At 40.1% G+C, this 18,984-nt stretch overlaps 1 protein-coding gene across 2 annotated transcripts in view; it reads right to left on the bottom strand.

Moving 5' to 3' along the window:
- PHF14 (PHD finger protein 14) overlaps positions 1-18,984 on the bottom strand; it is a 167,671-nt gene that overhangs the window by 106,638 nt on the left and 42,049 nt on the right. For both annotated transcript variants that reach the window (XM_075211746.1, XM_075211745.1), the window contains exons 12-15: positions 15,172-15,275; positions 14,829-14,960; positions 7,441-7,609; positions 2,086-2,229 (exon numbers count right to left, since the gene is read on the bottom strand). In XM_075211746.1, the coding sequence (XP_075067847.1) occupies positions 2,086-2,229; positions 7,441-7,609; positions 14,829-14,960; positions 15,172-15,275 (549 nt within the window). The remainder of the gene's footprint in view (positions 1-2,085; positions 2,230-7,440; positions 7,610-14,828; positions 14,961-15,171; positions 15,276-18,984) is intronic.

Raw genomic sequence — 18,984 nt, forward strand, 5'->3', positions numbered from 1 at the left:
TAAGCACACCAGCAAATAAACAGCAGAATGGCTGAAAAAGAAAATTAAACAAGATTGTGGAATGGCCTAGTGAAAATCCAAACCTCAACCCCATTGAGATGTTGTCTCAGGACCTTAAGAGAAAACGAATGCCCTCAAATATCAATGAATTCAAGCAGTGTGGTGAGGTGGAGTGGGACAAAATTCCAACACCACAAGACTGAGACTCATACAGAAAACTATTATCACAAATACTGCTAAAAGTTTTTGGCACTCAAACCACTTGGCAAATGAACTCCTGTCGCCCTCCTCAAAAATGCTTGTAGACTTCTCACTAGGGAGGTGGCCCTTGGGTATTTACAGAGCAGTGATGCTGCTTAAACGGGTACAAGATCCAACGTTCACCTTTAATATACAGTGTTAACATAAATAACATAGTGCATACTTACCTGCTACATTCCTTTCGCAGGATCTAGCGAGATTCCTGATGTGTCTAACGGTCTGATGTCACACTTCTCTATGCCCCTCCCCTTGGCCTGTCTGAAACAAGTCACGCTGTTTTCATTACCCCCTCCCCCATATGACTTTCTTACTTTTCTTGGGAGAGTGCTAATTGTTTATTTGTTCTTTGTGGTATTATATTAGTTTTTTAAAATAGTTTGTATTTTATTTTTTTAACACTTACCGTGTTTAGTCTGTACTGTGTGTATTTTTGTGAGCCCTCTATATTCACACTTGATAATTGTTGTGCAAAGTGTTTAGTATCTTTGCAGCACTATACAAACAACAATAAACACACAAACAGTATACGACAGCCACGAAAGATGTCGATAACTGCATACACAGCATAGATCCTGGATTCATTGCATCCCTAGATATCTTTCTAACACGTGCATTTATTTTTTTTTAAATGTAGAAGCGGATGACCTGATAAGTTACTGTCTCTTTCCAATAATATGCACTTTGTACGGTCTACTAATCTATGTTACAAAATTATATTCACAATTTGCTATATATATATATATATATATATAATATATATATATATATATATATATATATATATATGCACTCTATGATCTTGGGGGGTGAAAATCCATGTAATAGGAAACAATCTTAGGCAAGAAAATAAATGCACATTTTATTTTGATGTCATCAGCTAACAAGATTCAGTTAACCCTTAAAACAGACCTGTCACAGGTCCTCTAGCTTTCCTTCTTTGCTTTACTAGGAGATAAAATGGTGTTCCCCCTGAACCCCGTTCAATTATAAAAAGCATTTCTCTGTCTTTCCTGTAAAGGCTTCTTCCAGCCAGTACAGTAGCTGTGACATCGAAAGAAAACAAGCACTCTGGTCTGACAGCCCGACTTTGCTTTCTGCATCCAAGCCAAGTTGTCAGATTGCACTCTGCCTGTTCCTGAGGAGTCCAGGACATGTTACAGCTTTGTTGCTGTTGACATGGAAAAAGCCTGTTCAGGAGATAACACAGCACTCTGAATGAAATGCTCTCTCACCCAGGGTGGGGGGAACCTATTTTTTTTTTTTTGCTTATTAAATACGCATGGAGCACTAAATGGTAAAGCAAAACAAAAAGTAGATGAGCCGGTGACAGGTCTTTAAAGTAAGCTTATAAGACTGGTACACGTGAGACAACTGAATGATGATGCACGTATTTAAGCGCAGAGCCCTGCAAACAAACAAAATGCTCAATTTACTATAGGACAAGTTACAAAATTGTTTTATTGTTTTTGTTTTATGAAATTTTCTACATCAGTGAAAATCACACAACTGAGCAGCTGCCAAGACAGTATTTCTCAACATTAGTTAAAATTCCATTTCAAGGACATTTAGCAGATACACAATTTTATTATTTTACTTTTTTTTTTTTTCATTGCTATCAAGTATGAGAATCTGGTGCGCTTTTACGCACTGTAAACAAAACATTGTGTATTAGTGTTGTAGAACATCTCATCATAGCATGCCAAACCGTGCAACCGACAATGCAACACTTGTGCAAGGGAGAGCCAACAAAGACGATTTAGTACAGTGATAAGTGTAACCAAGCTTGTTGTTAGCTTTAGTAAATGTGCAAAGTGTTCACATTACCGACAAAAGATCACTCCGCTGAGTGTGTTCGGGAAGCTGCTCGGGCTGCCTAGTAGGATCTGCCGGTACTTTCTCTTGCTTTAGGTCTTCAGGATGCTCAAAGTGTAACTGGGAACTTTTCCGTCTTCCTCTAAAACAATGCTTCTAGGGAAAAGAGGGAAAGAAAGAGAACTTAAAAAAGCAAAACAAGGGACTTGATACAAAAGTAACACAATGACAAACAGTGAAGTTCACAAGTCACGCTGTTATTTTAAACCCTGGAACCAGAGTTCAAAGGCGCTTTTCAAAGATTGCTAATGATTTGAGTCTAAAGTTACCAATATCTGATTTTAATTTAATCCCTGTGACCTTTCGTGTCTTTGTACAAATGAACCCTCTTGATCTATAAAGCCGGTTGATAACTGACCCTTCCCGTTCTAAATTCATTATAACAAAACCCATTAAAGGCACTATGTCCGCTTTACAAGATGCTCTTCAAAGGTTTATCTCAGAGGAATGAAAAAAAAGTTAAAGATCAAATCAATGAGGCCAGGAGTACAGTCACCGTGCATCAGGAGTTACAATCTGCACTTAAAGACCTGAGAGGCAGCCAGACGAATGCCGGACATTGGTAGAATCAGAGCACAAGATATAGTGTCTGGATTATTGGTATTTTCAGAGGGTGCGAAAATAAGACACAAGAAAAAGGTTAAGAGGCATTTCACAATGCACTGGTTATTTAATTTCAATAACGTAATCGATAAGAAAACGCTTTTAATGGGAGATACAATCCTACCAAAAGAGGAAAAGATATATACGGGAAAATAAAATAAATAGCAACGTTTTTAATAATAATAATGATAATAATAATACCAGTAACTTATATTTTGCAAACTTATGGTAAACAGTGAAAAAAAGAAAAAATATTTCAATAATCAGTTTGGGGCTTAGGTAAATTCACAGCATGCTGGTATCTGAGCGTTCAGAAGGTGTCTATATATAAAGACATCTTTGTCTACCAGCGACAAAGGAGACATTTATGAAAATTGGTGCACAGGTGAGGTGCAAAACAGGTGCTGCCAAATACAGCAATTGGAATCATATTGGTTACTGTGGTTTTCCCAGATACCTGTTTTCATAAATGTTACACATGTATGTTTTGCCAAGTTCCTATTGTTGCAATAGACGACAGTCATCTATTGGATTTGTTACCTTTGCAGAGAAAGCAGCTTTGTACCCTGTACTCATTAATAAATGGGACTATGCAGAGAAAATAGGGCTGTACATAATAACTATATAGACAGTGACTTTTTGCAGATTACTCACTGCTTAGCCTCTTCCTTACAGCAATCTGATCATGAACCCAAACAGCGCAGAGGAGGGTCCCCTTCCTACAAAACCCTTAATGTCAGGAAGTGTCTTACACCTCAGTATGGCTGGGTACACACTACAGGTGTGTCAGCCAGTTATCAGGCTAATCACACGATAAACGACATTTTAGCCCGATATCGTATTAATGTGTACGCTCCAATCTTTCCAAAGCACATCGTATCCTTTCATTTGATTTAAAACGGACTAGTGTGTACCCAGCCTAAGCAGACCAGTATTTACTCCTGGTTATAAGGATGCAAAATACATGTGTCCTGACCGAGACTGTACACAATTAAAAAAAAATATTTTCATTCACCTTCTTGTTATTTTTCTGGAGGTAATGGGACTAACATTTAAAAAAACAGATTACAAAGGAGAACCCTGATAAACCAGAGACGGGATCAATGGGTCTCCCCATTCCCAATACTGATAGATCCCAGTGCTCATAACTGTAGCAGACATGCTGTTACTATGGAATCCACAATCCGTCAGAAAATATCCAGTAACGCTATGTTTACATGTTGTTCCTTTATGCAGGAGTGGCTGGGGGGTTAGAAACTCAAAAGATTAAAGAGCAATTGGCTTTTTTCACATAATGCTATCTTTAATAGACCTGTTCTTTTTCTAATACATAATCTATAGATTGTAAGCCTGCGAGCAGGGCCCTCTTACTTCTCTGTCTGTATTACCCAGTATTGTTTTATTACTGTGTTTGTCCCCAATTATAAAGCGCTACAGAATTTGCTGGCGTTATATAAATAAATGTTGATGATGTAAAGTATTACGTATATTAGAAGTCACTGCGAATTCCATGACCCTCGACCCCATCCTCTTATATGTTCATAGAACTCCTCTGTGACGTTCTCATGATCAAATTACACTCTAGTATCACATAAATAGCATTTAGCAAGTAACAGTGACGGTGTAATATTTATACTGACTGCTCCTTTTGTCCCCCCAGGGTCTTTTGGTAGGGGGAATATTTGAACATCAACACACTCTATTACAAACCTTACTATGTGCATTTATAACTACAAATACCGGTTCTGCAATCATTCTTAAAACTTTAGGATATAGCCATGCAAATAAGTTTAGAACAAGCCAACAAAACTAAATTTTGTCACATTTTCGAGCAACTCAACTAAAGAGAGAGAATAGGCAATACTGTATGGATAGTTTTTATTAGAATTTCCTACTTTTTCAGCACCGCTTGTCTGCCACAATCTTTGCCTCAGTCCTGAAAGTGTTTCTTGCACCTGCACGGTGTGGAGGCAGCCATTTTGGTAGCTGAACCAATATTCATTAGAATGTAGCCCATTAAATCACTAGGAACAAGGGAATATTAAGACATCAAATACCTCAGTGATCTCACTGGTTCCTAGTGAGCTGATGGCCTGCATTCCCCTATTGGTACAGCCCATAAAATGGCTGCCTCTAAAATACCTACCAACATTTGGGAAGTCGGCACTGAGATAAAGGGGCGTGGCCACTGCACAATGGGGGTGTGGCCATACCACAGGGGTGTGGCAACACCACAGGGGGCATGCCCAGTGCTTTTGAAGTGCTATGCTGTCCTGTATTGTTCTCCCCTCCAAACCCCAGTCACTGCCGAGCACGCCAGTGCAAGCGGGACCGGTTCACCGCTTCTATGCAGAGCCTCAGTGAATGAGACATGCCATTTTATGCTGCAGATGGTTTTGATCAATTTTGTTGTCCCTCCATACAATCATCATCATTTATTTATATAGCGCCACTAATTCCGCAGCGCTGTACAGAGAACTCACTCACATCAGTCCCTGCCCCATTGGGGCTTACAGTCTAAATTCCCCAACACACACACACACAGTATATTTTTGGAGTGTGGGATGAAACCGGAGCACCCGGAGGAAACCCACGCAAACACAGGGAGAACATACAAACCACACACAGATAAGGCCATGATCGGGAATTGAACACATGACCCCAGTGCTGTAAAACTATAGCTATACAGCATATTGTGCGTCATATCAAAGGGCAAGAAAATTAATAAATCTGACCAGCAAATAATATCGCAAAGGTAAAGTTCCACTCTAACTTGTAAAGGGTGGGGCCGCACATTGCAATTTAATTGAAGGGCTCTATAGATATTGCGGTAATCATAAGACTGCTCATCAAATAAGACTTCCAGAATTCAGGAACCATTCCCTGGCACACAGTTATGTTTTCATTGCTTAAAAGGCTTTATAAACAGCAAAATTATTTAATATCTCAAAAGAGAAAGAATATATTAATCAAAGTTCAATAAAGACTCCTATATGCAAAGTATAACTGGTTTTACAATCCTGACCGCAGCGCACATTCAAACCAGAGTTGTAAAGTCAGTTATGTAATGTGTGTGGGCAATTGTAAAGCGCTATGGAATATGTTGGCGCTACATAAATAAATGCTGATGATTATTTTACTAAACCCATTAGTATCTTCTCATATCCAATATCTGCTACTGACGTCCGAGTGTAGGCCGCACAGCAGGTAATAGCTGGCGGATAGTAGAGTGTATGTACTGGGCGAGTAAATAAATGATAGGATGAGGCTACATATGCAAAACAAAGACCTTTAAAGTGGCCTTTACCTTTAATGTTATGACTTCCGCCCAGGAGAGAGTGCACGTCTGTGGGTCTAACCGCTTCGGAGGAAGAACAGATGGGATCAATGTGCGGCGTGCAGCTGGCCACACTCTTTATAATACAGAGCTCTGACTACAGGCAGAGTCTATTCGTTTCACTTAAAATTGAAATTAGGTTTAATTAATTCACTATATGTACAGCAATGCTGCGGTCTAGTGATTCAGTTTTATTGTTATTGATTTTATACAAGAAACAGAGCAAAACCATTCTAGCTGGCTCTATAAACATATAAAGCAGATTAATGGACTTGTTACAGAATAAAAGGCACGTCAGCAAAAATAGAGATTCTTCATTTAAAGAAACGATAAACCCAATACATATATATATATACATATACACACACACACACACACACACACACACACACACACACACATACACTCTCTCATACAAGAGACATATATACACAGACATATACATACATACATACTCATATAAATATATGCAAATGTTTCCGGAGCCTGTTGGAGCTAAATATATTTGGGTTAAGAGCTCGTCCCCACTTTGAAATACCCACAACTGTTATTACATGCTGGACCCTGACAAGCCATAGTAACTAGTAAGCTGTAACCATGTTTTGCTTCATGGCCATAGGGATAAACAATCACTAATTTGCTAAATACATTGCGCCATCTGTCCAGCTTTCTTTCCGTGCTTTTCAGCCATATATTTATAACATCCAGCAGTTATTTATTTTGGTTGCCCCTGGCTGCCACACCGCTCTCTTTTTTTCGTCTATTGGATGCCAATGTTGTATCTTTGCAGCAGATTTTGTGTCATATACAAGGATAACAAAACAAAAAAAAAAGTACTCTGTTATAAAGGTTTAGGTGAAAGATACAGAAGGAAACTCCGAATATTCAGTAAAAGTTGTAAGTGGCTGTGCTTAAATAAAGATCAAAGAGAGCATTGCAGAGATGTAACCGTTCCAACATTTAGAGATGCAGAACTGGAACAAAATAACCCCTCCCATGCATCCCAAAACGCCCACTTTTGAGTGAAACTGCGCCCATTTTTATGTAAGCGCCACTCTGAAGTCCGTGATTCTGGCCAGTCCCACCAAAATCAGGACAGTCTGGAGGTATGTATACAATCAGCACCTATTTTCTCTTTCTTGTTCTATAAACATGCAGTAAAACTACAGACATATATTACACTGTGTAAACATCCTTTGTCTGCGGATTTCTATTTCACACAACTTGTGGCTCTCTGGCTGTTGTGAAACTACAAGTCCCAGAATGACTGTTGCATGTTGGGACTTTAGTCCCACAAAGGCTGGAGAGTCACAGGTTCCCTAGTTCTGACTGACAGGGAGATCTGAGCGTGAACTGAAGGAACTCACCGTATTCCTTAGAGGAGTCTTTTTCGTGTCTTGGGGCATATCCTGGGACACAAATTTTATCGGTTCCTTTATCTGCCTTCTGGATCTCTTGGTCCCGTTTGGTAAAGTTTCCATAGCAAAATCCGCCTCTAAGTCACTGCTGCCGGCCTGGTCACACTCTGAGCATTGCCTAGAGAAGTATGAAAACAAGCGGTTACTAATGTCAGTCATTTAGTCACATGTAAGTAATAGAAAACCGTCTGCATCCATTACAAAATCTACAACAAATCTGTGTTAATTATGTTTTGTTTTACTATAATGCTCAACCGCAGTACTTTCAAATAGCCAGCAGATGTCACCGGTGTAACTGAAACATTAGTCGACGACTAAAGATATCCATAGCAATCCACAGAATTCCATTTTTTTTGCACACACACAACATAGGCAATGCCTGCTTCCAGGTTTTATGTTTGTATCTATTGGGGTATCTGGCAAATATAGAGAATTCAAGCTCTATATAAGTAATGCAAATCATACAAACAATATAAAACATACTTCTATTTAAATCAGTGTAAGTAGCAGCATGTAATTTACGTGTCTGGGAAACTTACACAAAAAAGATTAAGTGAAATATAAAAGTATAGAATAGGAAACATTTTTCCCAAATAACTGCCATGGGCACTTGTGTGATAAAATTTTCAGGGAAATCACGAGGCCCAAGCACATAATTTACAGGTTGACATTTAAAAAAAGAAACCAAACAAAAGTGAAATGACGTCAGTGGCATTTTGAAATAAAAGCTATTTTGAGGAAAAACAGACTGCAGGTTGACCGAGTGCTCAGAAGATATTGCTTTTCTACAATAAAATAAAAATAAATTGTAATATGGCTCCTAGTTTGCCCAACCCTATAAAGTGGGTTGGTCACCTACAGTGGAGACATTTAGTAAGGATGGAGCTCATCTATCTACTCACTACAAACTAGAGACATCACGTAAGCAGTGCCTCACGCCTCAGTGACGTTCATAGTGAAATCATAGGCTGAATATTGCTCCAGTTCACAAAACACAGCTTTATTTACATACAGGGAGCAAGATCAACGTACGAGTGCCGCGTCTGGCTAACAGCTCATCCAAGTGAAGTATGGTTTTGGTTTGTTTTTTTAATATATCATTTTCTTCAATTCCACCCAAAATCAAATATTCACTTTGGGGTTGTGCTACTCTGAGTCATGCAGAAAAAGTTTGTTAGAGTTAACAGATATATGCGTTTTTCAGGACACAAACAGAACATAATACAGATAATTGGAGGAACAGAACAAACAACAGCAGAAGATACAACTTGGAACAGAAAGAAACGTTTACAAGAGGACAAGGGGTTGAGGACAGGAGATGGGGTGGGGGAGAGGAGGGAGAGTGAGGAGGTGATAGGAGAGAAAGAGAGGTAAAGGTCATTGAATGTAGTGGGTATGTAGTGTATTTATTGTTAAGGTCTGAGCTGTAAGGGGTTCACTAAACAGGGCTTTAAAGGTAAGGCTAAGAAGCTTGAATTGTGTTCTGGATTGAGTAGGGAGCCAATGGAGGCTTTACGGTTGGAAGAGGATGATTAGATGTGAGGCAGCATTCAGCACAGACTGCGGGGAGAACAGACTCTTCTCAGGCAGGCCAGTGCTGAGGGGGTTGCAATAATCATGCAGGGAGAGGACAAGAGCATGGACAATGTTTTGGTAGCATCCGGAGAGAGGAAAGGGCGATTCTTGGTAATGTTGGGAAAAGTGAAGGCGTCAGGATAGCGCAAGGGGCTGGATGTGTGGAGTGAAGGACGGAGCCAATGCTAACCCTGAGGCAGTGTGCATGGGTAACAGGGGTGAAGGTCAAGTTATTAACGTTGAGAGAAATGGGAGGAGTGGATGTGACAATGGGCTGTGGATGTTTTGGGTATGTTGAGCTTAAGGTAGCGTGTGGCATTCAGCCATCTCGGTGAAGTTCGCAGAGAGGCAGTCGGACACGTTGGAGAGGAGAGAAGAAGGGAGGTCACGGGAGGAAACAGAGGAGACCGTCATCAGCATCATTACTAATTACACAACTATGGCGGAACTCCTCCAGTACAAACAGCAAAATACACTTCCTGCAGTAACAAAACAATTAAAATCTGATGAGGCAGAGCACAAACACACATAGCAAAGCGTTGCATGACAGGGTCAGACTTCTCCGGTTTTGTCTTCCACCTCTGTGGACCTTTCAGGACCTGGACAAGCAGCTGTTGACATGCTCCTCCCTAAGAATGTCACACAATTCTTGCCCATAAGGCCACACCCAAATACATAGGGCCTGATTCATTAAGTAAAATAAAGCAAAAAAAAATAAAAATTTGTAACTTTGCACCTTCGCAAAACCATGTTGCGTTGGAGGGGGATGTAAATTTAAAATGTGGGGACAGATTTATATTTGGGGTAGGGCATGTCCTAGATCAACTTTAAGGGGGGTATTCAATTGTTGCTTTTAACGCGCTAAAACAAAAAAAAAACGAGCGCTCTAAAAATATTAGCGTTAATTCGGTAATTACTCGCTAAATTTCAGGGAGCTGCGAGATGAAATTCAGCGAGTAAACTACCGTATTAACGGTATTTACGCGCATATTACCGTATAAACTGTAATATTTTTTGAGCGCTCGTTTTTTTTTGTTTTAGCGCATTAAAAGCAACAATTGAATACCCCCTAAATGTCAATGTACAAATAAAGCTATCAAGTATTTGTGTGCTACATGAAAAAACAGTCAGTACTTAAGTTATGTGCAAAATAATAAACTCATTTGCACACCTTGCATTGTGACATGGTTTTGCCCAGGAGAAACCTTACTCATTTTTTTTTTGCCTTACTTTCCCTTAATGAATCAGGTCCATTGTATTCAGAGAACCTAAGTAAACTAAGTGAATGTTGTTATGCATTAACCTCTATATTAGACAAATACAAACTTAACAAAATATAAATTCTCTATTCCTGTCCTGGGAATTACTTGCGGTTTCCCATGTGAAATGTTTGTGGTCCCAGTGCACCTAATGCACTTGTTCTAAGGATGGACAATGCGCTCTCCCAATAAACTAAATTGAACACACATAAATCTCTGTCGCTCCCTGCATTGTGGAACTACAAGTGCTAGCATGCCTCAGAGGTTTCATGCAAGCTTAGGTAATTAAGGTTTTTGACACCTGTTCTTGGTTACAAACCAACACATTACATTTAAAACATGACAAATTGCCTCTAAATACTATTTTTCAGGACAGTAAGCGGTTACTACTAGAGGGGCGGGATCAGTCACTGTGGAAATTGTGACCGACAGCCCTGAGTAATTCCGGGGTCACACTAGGTATGGGCTAATGGTATGGCCGGGCGGGAATACTGGTAATTGAGTTGATAGATCAGAATATGCCCCAAAATCTGGAGTCTTTGGGAATGACTCGTGTCCATGTCAGGGTCAAGCAATCTGTGTCTGTCAGTCTGTTGTGGAACTACACATACCAGCATGCCTCAACAGTTATAAGCGCAAAACAAATTTTATGTTCACAGTTTTTGTGTTTTGAGGGGTGGGAGTTCCCACCATAAGTCCCAAGGGCCCGATACGGGTAAATGCACAGATAAACTTCACCTTTATATTGAACAGCTTGTTTTATTCTTACTCAACTTCAAGAAGAAGATACAATAAGGATTATCGGAAAATGAAAAGGATGCAATCAATACAGCTCAATTTCACAACAGTGCTCTTATGTCAGAGAACATTTGGACTAATTAACAGCGAGGAATATAAAATAAACCGACCACAAAACATGATTAAAAAAAGAGGACTCTGGGGATAAAATAATAAAGGACTGCAAGTACCTGACCTACTCTACCTGGCCTCCAACTGAGATGCACCCTCTTTATCCTGTAGCCAGACGACACTTAATGCTTCTCTCAATTTACTTAAAAGGCAGAACAAAAATCACAGAGTTGCTGCTCCACAATTTCAGGCTGTCAAAATGACACAAATGGATTATCCTTCTGGAGTAGCTGCTCTGAGGGACAGTAAAGAGTCTAAAAATATACTTTTAAAAGGCACACGCATGCAATACTAAGGGGCGAGTAAACAAAACAAACAAAAATAACAATGAAAACACTTGTGTGTGAAGAGGGGACAAAAACCACCTAAGGTAAAGCTGTATTTAAAATTTAAATGCACATCCGTGCTCCTAAGAAAACCTGTACACTAAAAATATCATAGCTGCATTTAAAACACTTTAATTACAGCAGATGTTTGGGTCTTAGGAAGAAGAGGCATTTCCAGCATTGGCCAGTTTCAGTTATTTTATATTTACTTATATTAACTCATTCTGTAGTACATTTCCTACTACCAACAACCATACCCTCCTCCACTGTAAATTCATTTCTCCTCCACCAGTCTCCTCTTGTTATTCATTGCAACCAATCCGCTCAGTAATATATTACCGCCCCACCCCTCCTCTGTAATTAGTTTCTCTCCCCACCCTCAACAGCTTGCTCCTGTGATTCATTGATAAGCTGGTATCACGTGCAGCACAGTGATGACATCACATGAGCGCTCTACTCACAGCCAATCAGTGACAAGGAGGAAATCCCCTCCTCTATCCGCTGCTTATCTACAGGGTAAGAAATGCTGGGGGAATTAGGAAAGGGGAGCAGGGTGGCACAGGGTGAAGCATAGGGGGCGAGGTTTTTTGTTAATTTTTGTATGAAAATTCGAGGAAGGCAGAAGATTTTGCCTTGTAAATTAAAGTCATTAACTTGCCACTACCTATGACAGTGTTGGCTAACCTGTGACATTTCAGGTGTTGTGAAACTACAAGTCCCAACATACCCTTCCAGCAATAAGCTGCTATATATTGGCAAAGCATGATGGGACTTGTAGTTTCACAACACCTGGAGTGTCACAGGTTAGCCAACACTGACCTAGGATATGCTCTCTACACTGTATAAGGCAAAGATTTCACAGTTGCCATTTCTGTCCAGATGCTTGTTTTCCCACTTATATAATTACTGCAGTAGCTATGGCCCCAGAATACGCTTTATCCTCACAGAGGCCGAATATATTCAGTCTTATAATTGATTTTTTTCCCCCCCACTTAAATGAATACCACCATAGATGTAACTATAGTTTACTGGAATAACTTATCCTTATAGAACAATAAATTTGCCTGTGTGAAACATGCCTGTTTTTCATGGAAAGAAAGTACCGCAATAAATGGAGTTGCAGGTTATTGGAATATACTTTATAATTATAGAGCCAGAAAGTTTTCTGCCTGTTAGGCAAGTTTTAAAAAAAAAATAAAAAATGTGATTGCAAAACAATAGCACACTTGTCACTTAGGGTGACCATGATATAAATGATATAATTGTAATTGAAATAAATAAATAAACTGCAACCCTCCCAAATCCAACATTCATAAATGCATACATCTTCTAACCATGCATGCGCTGGTGGTGAACAGGACAGCAACAATGATTGATAGATACATACTGATTGCAACAAAGAAAAAAGCAATGCTGGTGCTTTGTCTTTATCCAGACTTTGAAAATTCTTTGTTCACTCAAATAAATATCACAGGAGATGTGGTTATGTGGTTCACATTCCTTTAATATACTTTATTCTAACTGCAACACTAAACTGCCTTATAAACGCTTCTTTTTCACTCAAATACCACAGCAGATTTGGTTCAAACTCTTAATAAACTTTAATCTAATTGTTTAAGATATCTGTCCATTTTATAAACTGTTTCATACTCAAATATCAAACTAGATAAAAAATATTTACAAATACTTTATTTAAATTGTCTGTTATAAAACAATTCTTTCTCACTCAAATTAATATGATAATAGGTGGTTAATATTATTTTACTGCAGGGTGAAACAAAAGCTGAACAAAATTGCTGGAATACACGTTTGCTAGCCCCCAGTCACATAAGTCACATAAAGAGAGAACGATAGCGCTGGGGGTATAGGACCCTAGCTGGACAGAAAGTTTTAGGAAATGTTGTTTTAACTGACAGATGACAAATTAATAACAGGATTTCCACATTTCATGACTGAATTTGTGAATCGGTCACAAGTTGAATATTAAAAGAATTGCTCAATTCTACAAATAAGTACAGAGGGGTCCTGCAAGCCTCACATCACTGTATCCAAGACACAAACAAGTTTTCATTTACAAACATCTAAATGAACATATCTGAAATATATCAACAGAGACCTTTCCACCCTAATTTCTGTCTATAAGGTACCATGAAAGTGAGGGGGGGGGGGGGCACTGGGGCTGCCTTTATGATGGTGACTTTTGTGTATTGCAATCATTTTATTACATAGTTATTTATGCAAATATAAATGCATCTACTCTTCATCATATGCACCTGGATAGTGAATGAAGAGAAAAAAAAACAAAAAAAAAAAAACTTTCCCCCAACTACAGGGGGACTCCAGATTACTGGCACCATCTGAGCACCCTGTACAGATCGGGTCTTTTTATGGGAAGAAAGAGTCTCTGCAGCACTGCAGTGACACAAAATTATACCTTATAACATAGCTCACACCCTTGATCAACCCAAACTGTGCCCGATCCTCCAATGCCATGCCCATAGGTCACACCCCTGATCAACCCAAACTGTGCCCGTTCTTCCAATGCCATGCCCATAGGTCAAACCCCCGATCAACCCAGAATGTGCCCGATCCACCAATGCCATGCCCATAGGTCAAACCCCCGATCAACCCAAACTGTGCCCGATGCTCCAATGCCATGCCCATACGTCACACCCCTGATCAACCCAAACTGTGCCCGATCCTTCAATGCCATGCCTATAGGTCACACCCCCGATCAACCCAAACTGGGCCCAATCCTGCAATGCCATGCCCATAGGTCAAACCCCCGATCAACCCAAAATGTGCCTGATCCTCCAATGACATGCCAATTGCCAGTGAGACAATTCCCATAGGTCACTCCTGCTTTGACCTCCAAAAACCAGTCTTGTGAAAATTGGGAATTCCGGGAGGTCTGACAAAAATACACAAACTGTACTGACAATAAAAAACAAATATTACAGTTAGTGAGCTGGTCTTGGGCTATTCAGTTTACACTATCCTCAACTTCTGCTTCTTCTTTCTGCTGTTCTCCCCTCTCCATCAGTATGTCAATGACACGCAACATTACGAGTGTCACTCTAAGCCCCACCCCTTTATTGTAGATGGCCGGGGATCAGTGCAAGAGGGGACTGAGTGTGGGATCTGTAATCCAGACACATCACCAGTCCAACATCAACATATGTCTAACACTGTAATATCCTTGTACACACACAATACACCAATACAGACCGTAATCAAAGGAGAAGCAATATTCTGCAAGCACGCTCACCAGTAGCTATTCTTTGTTTTCTTTGGCATTCTTGTTAGCGGGGGGTCCAGACACCCCAGATGATAGTGCAGCTTACAGGTGTCACACAGCAGGAGGAGATGCTGGTCATTGTTCTTCTTGCATATTCCACAACTTTAATAAAAGAGACACAAGAAGGTGCATAAATCGCCAATGTAGAGTTACCGGCCCTCCAGCTATAAAAAAGAATTAACACGACACTGGGCAAGCAGATAACGTGCTGCTCTGACAAACCTATGTCCTGCTGGTCTGATTTAAAACACTGACAACCTTTTGTGGAGGAAAATGAAATTGCAAAGCTAATCAAAATATGGATAACAATTACCTGTAGAGAACCGCGGGCAGTGGCGACGTCTTCTGCGTTCCTCCCTCTCTCTTACTAGGTTTTCTTTCTTTTGGTGCCCGAAGGATACCGGGAAGATTCACTTTCTGCAATAAGAAAACATAGACGAACATTATACGGTAGCAAACAAACATGTACCGCACTGGGTGAGCCCACTAAACCAGCGATATATTATTTTGTCATCAATTCCATTTAATTATATTGCATGATCATCTAGTCACTCAATGTCTCTGGAGAAGGTGCACCTTCACATATAATAGGATATAACATTAAAGATGTTTAAAGAAGAAGAGTATGAGAAGAGCATTACTGGTTTTTCATTTTCACATGAGGTTTATTTATTTCGCTAATAACGTGGATTCTTAATAAAGATTTTTTAAAGAATTATCACTAGTTTAAATTTTTATTTCTGAACTAGCCCCTATGTGCCCTAACACACATACTTTTCACCCCTCTTTAATGGAACGGTGCAAGGAAAAAAAAGCTTTTACTTAGTACTGTGATATGATATATTTTCCAGTGTATAGTGAGTAGTTGACAATGTGTCCTCCATACACATAGTAAATTTCTAGTCACCGGCCACCTACCTCCTAACTAGCAGAAATGTGGGAAACTCCCGGCAGAATGGGAGTACTCGGCACCAGGTCTTCCTAGCCCAGTGATGGCTAACCTGTGACACTCCAGGTGTTGTAAAACTACAAGCCCCAGCATGCTTTGCCAGCTATCAGCTAGCTATCTACTGGCAAAGGATGCTGGGGCTTGTAGTTTCACAACACCTGGAGTGTCACAGGTTAGCCATCACTGTCCTAGCCCCTAAACATGGCATTTTCTGTGCAGCCGCCAGCAACTTCACTATGGGACTCTCACAACGCTGTGTGTGTGTGTGTGTGTGTGTGTGAATTCAGACTGTAAGCTCCAATGAGGCAGGGACTGGTGTGAATGAGTTCTCTGTACAGCGCTGCGGAATTAGTGGCGCTATATAAATAACTGATGATGATGATGATTGGGGGGAGGGGTTGGTCACTGAAGATATACCTTGTTGGTGGGAATACACTGACACATGATAAACATTGCACATTTATGAATATGAACAGGAGTCTATATGTCCTATATCATTGTGTTACCCCCTCTCAGGAAGTCACATATTAACCCAATTGTTAACAGCAGGTAGGACTGGGACAGTGAGCCTCCATCAAATGCCCAAATGTCGTCCTCCTGCCTAGGAGCATGTTCAGCCTCTAGATATTAACGGGACAGCACTGAACAATCTCACATCCTACACCTTGGCTGGGTGCTTCTGAATGTAACAATTCTGAGCCAGCAGAGTGTGAGTGACAGCTTTGCAGCCTTACATGGAAGTAATACACTTTGTGGGCTGGAGCAGACATACACATGGGCAGGGCCAGTGACACCATAGCAATCTAACCGATAACAATTACAGCTTTTTGCTTTTCATCCCATTAGGACAATGTCCTAAAGGCTAAATGTCCACCCATTTTTTGTCTCACACAGATGCTTGTACACAACGCAAGACAGACACGGATGCGAAAAATAGAATAATTCAATTTTTGTTTGTCCCTGTGTTATGTAAAGCAGATTGCATGCATGGGCTTTGCATTTTATGATCCATATTGTGCACAGGTCTTCCGTGTCTAGAGAAAGAAACACAGGATGCACTAACCCAAAGATATGGAACGTGGCATCAGATGTCTGTAACAGATTGGGGGTAAGTAATAGTCTTTACAATGATCCAATGGAATATCCGGATAACACTGAATTATCTTTATACCTATATGTTTTATACAGGAAAATGTTCCTTTTGGGGTTAAGTAGTCTAAAATAAGTATCAGACACAGACTGCAAACGTATAGTGCCTCTACTGAGCAAACTGGAATAAGAAGTTACAATGAACAGAAGCCCCTGTTGGTCCATATAAAAGACTTTTACTCCATCCTTTCTGAATGGAGCTAATTCTGTAATACCAAGACTTTGGAAACAGCTAAACCCCCTGCCGCCTTCTCTTAAAGAGAGATTCAAAAATATTAATTGTTTAACTGTTTTTGTTTTATATTATTTGGGATAGAAGGAGTGACTGTAACACAAATGAGTACAAGCTGGTTATGCCCGAGTAGCCGACATGGCAAATACTAGACATGGCACATCCAACGAACCAAAGTAGGTTCTTAAACTCAATTAGTATGAGGATTCCAAGGAAGGAAGCGACGTATTCCTGGAAAGAGCTTCCGCCAACTGGCCCCGTCCTGCCCACCCTTGTTCTATCTACTCCGGCATTTAACATCATTCCACATTACAATGCCAGGATTGTCTGCTTTTGTATTAGTTATTTATTTTTGCATTTGTTAGAAATCTCCAAATAAAGACTGCAAAAGACAAAATAAAAAGAAAGGAAAAAAAAGGGGATCAGAATTTCATAGTGGCAATTATAGAATTCTTTATGTTTTACTCCAGTCATTACTCCCAGCCCCTCAGTGAAATGTCACTTTCAAATATACTAAATGGCTGCACAGTCTTCTCCTGCATTTGGGTGGGAAGTCGACATTGTTTGGCCAGGAAACAGAATGAGACAAACTCTCCAGTCTGCTTCACAAAAGAACAGCGTTTATTTTCCTCTCCAGCCCCGCTACATCAGTGCTCCATAGGTTAATTAGAAAAATTATCTTATTGGACCAAACTCTCTACAAAGCAGACAAGATTCTCTTCGGGTTTCCACTAATCTGCTGTATGCTAGCTTCTCAGACAGCAGCCATCTATCAAAGTCAGTTCTCAAGGGCCCGTTGGGCCTACATCTGTTCAGCCAACTGGAAATAAAATGTCATGCAAGCTGTGTAAATGAATTCAGGTCCTGCTTGTATCATTGCACAGACACACACATATAGGACGTATGCACAAAGAGACATTTACCTATACACAAATATCAGCAGCCTTCCTATTATAGACGTTGGTATTTTCCCTGAGCTGTTAGGCTTTAGCTTTTTTCCTCAAAGTTTTCACCCTTCTGTGTTGATGGATGTAAAATATCCTCGTTGGTGACTGTAATTATCAGAAAAGCTGCTCTATAAGGAAAAGACCTGTAGCCAAGACAGCTGTAGCCAAATTGGCATAGCCAATGGAATTTCACACTGGCTGATTAAATCAATGGAAAGGCTGAGCAGGGAAATGTCAGGCTGCCTTCAAGCAACGTGGGTTTTTTTTTTGTGAAAAATCAAAGTAGTCAAGGAACGGCTTTTTCTCTCTTTCTTTTTTTTTTTTTTTTTTTGTGTGCAACGCTGAACTGCAGAGCGCACTGGTAACACATTTCTATTTATGCAATGCTTCACTGATAATGTGTTCGCTGCCAAGGGGATCAGAAAAATAGATGGCGACCCGCTGACGCGGTCACTGAATTTAGGAAGAAAGTTACAAACCTGTAAACAAGAAGATGGATCTAATTTGGCCGCGACAGTGAGACGTGTTCAGACACATGTAAGTGTGTCTGCAATCTGACAGCGGGGGAGGCGGCCATTTTGTGGAGGTGAACCAATATTCATGAGTGTGCAGTTTATTAAATCACTAGGGACTGATGACATCACTGAGGCACGAGGCACACATTGCTGCCTCCGATGTGGTCAGATGGTAGTTACATAATCAACAAACTTAGATCGTCACCATGATGAACCTATGAACCTACACCATGACACAATTTTTGTTGTATTTTCTTTGTCATTGCCAGAATATTCCAAGCTTTTCCCAGTTAAACTGAACAGAAATATTTAAGATACAGAAATGGCATTTAAT

This window comes from Mixophyes fleayi, chromosome 5 (assembly GCF_038048845.1).
Source record: "Mixophyes fleayi isolate aMixFle1 chromosome 5, aMixFle1.hap1, whole genome shotgun sequence".
NCBI lineage: Eukaryota > Metazoa > Chordata > Amphibia > Anura > Limnodynastidae > Mixophyes > Mixophyes fleayi.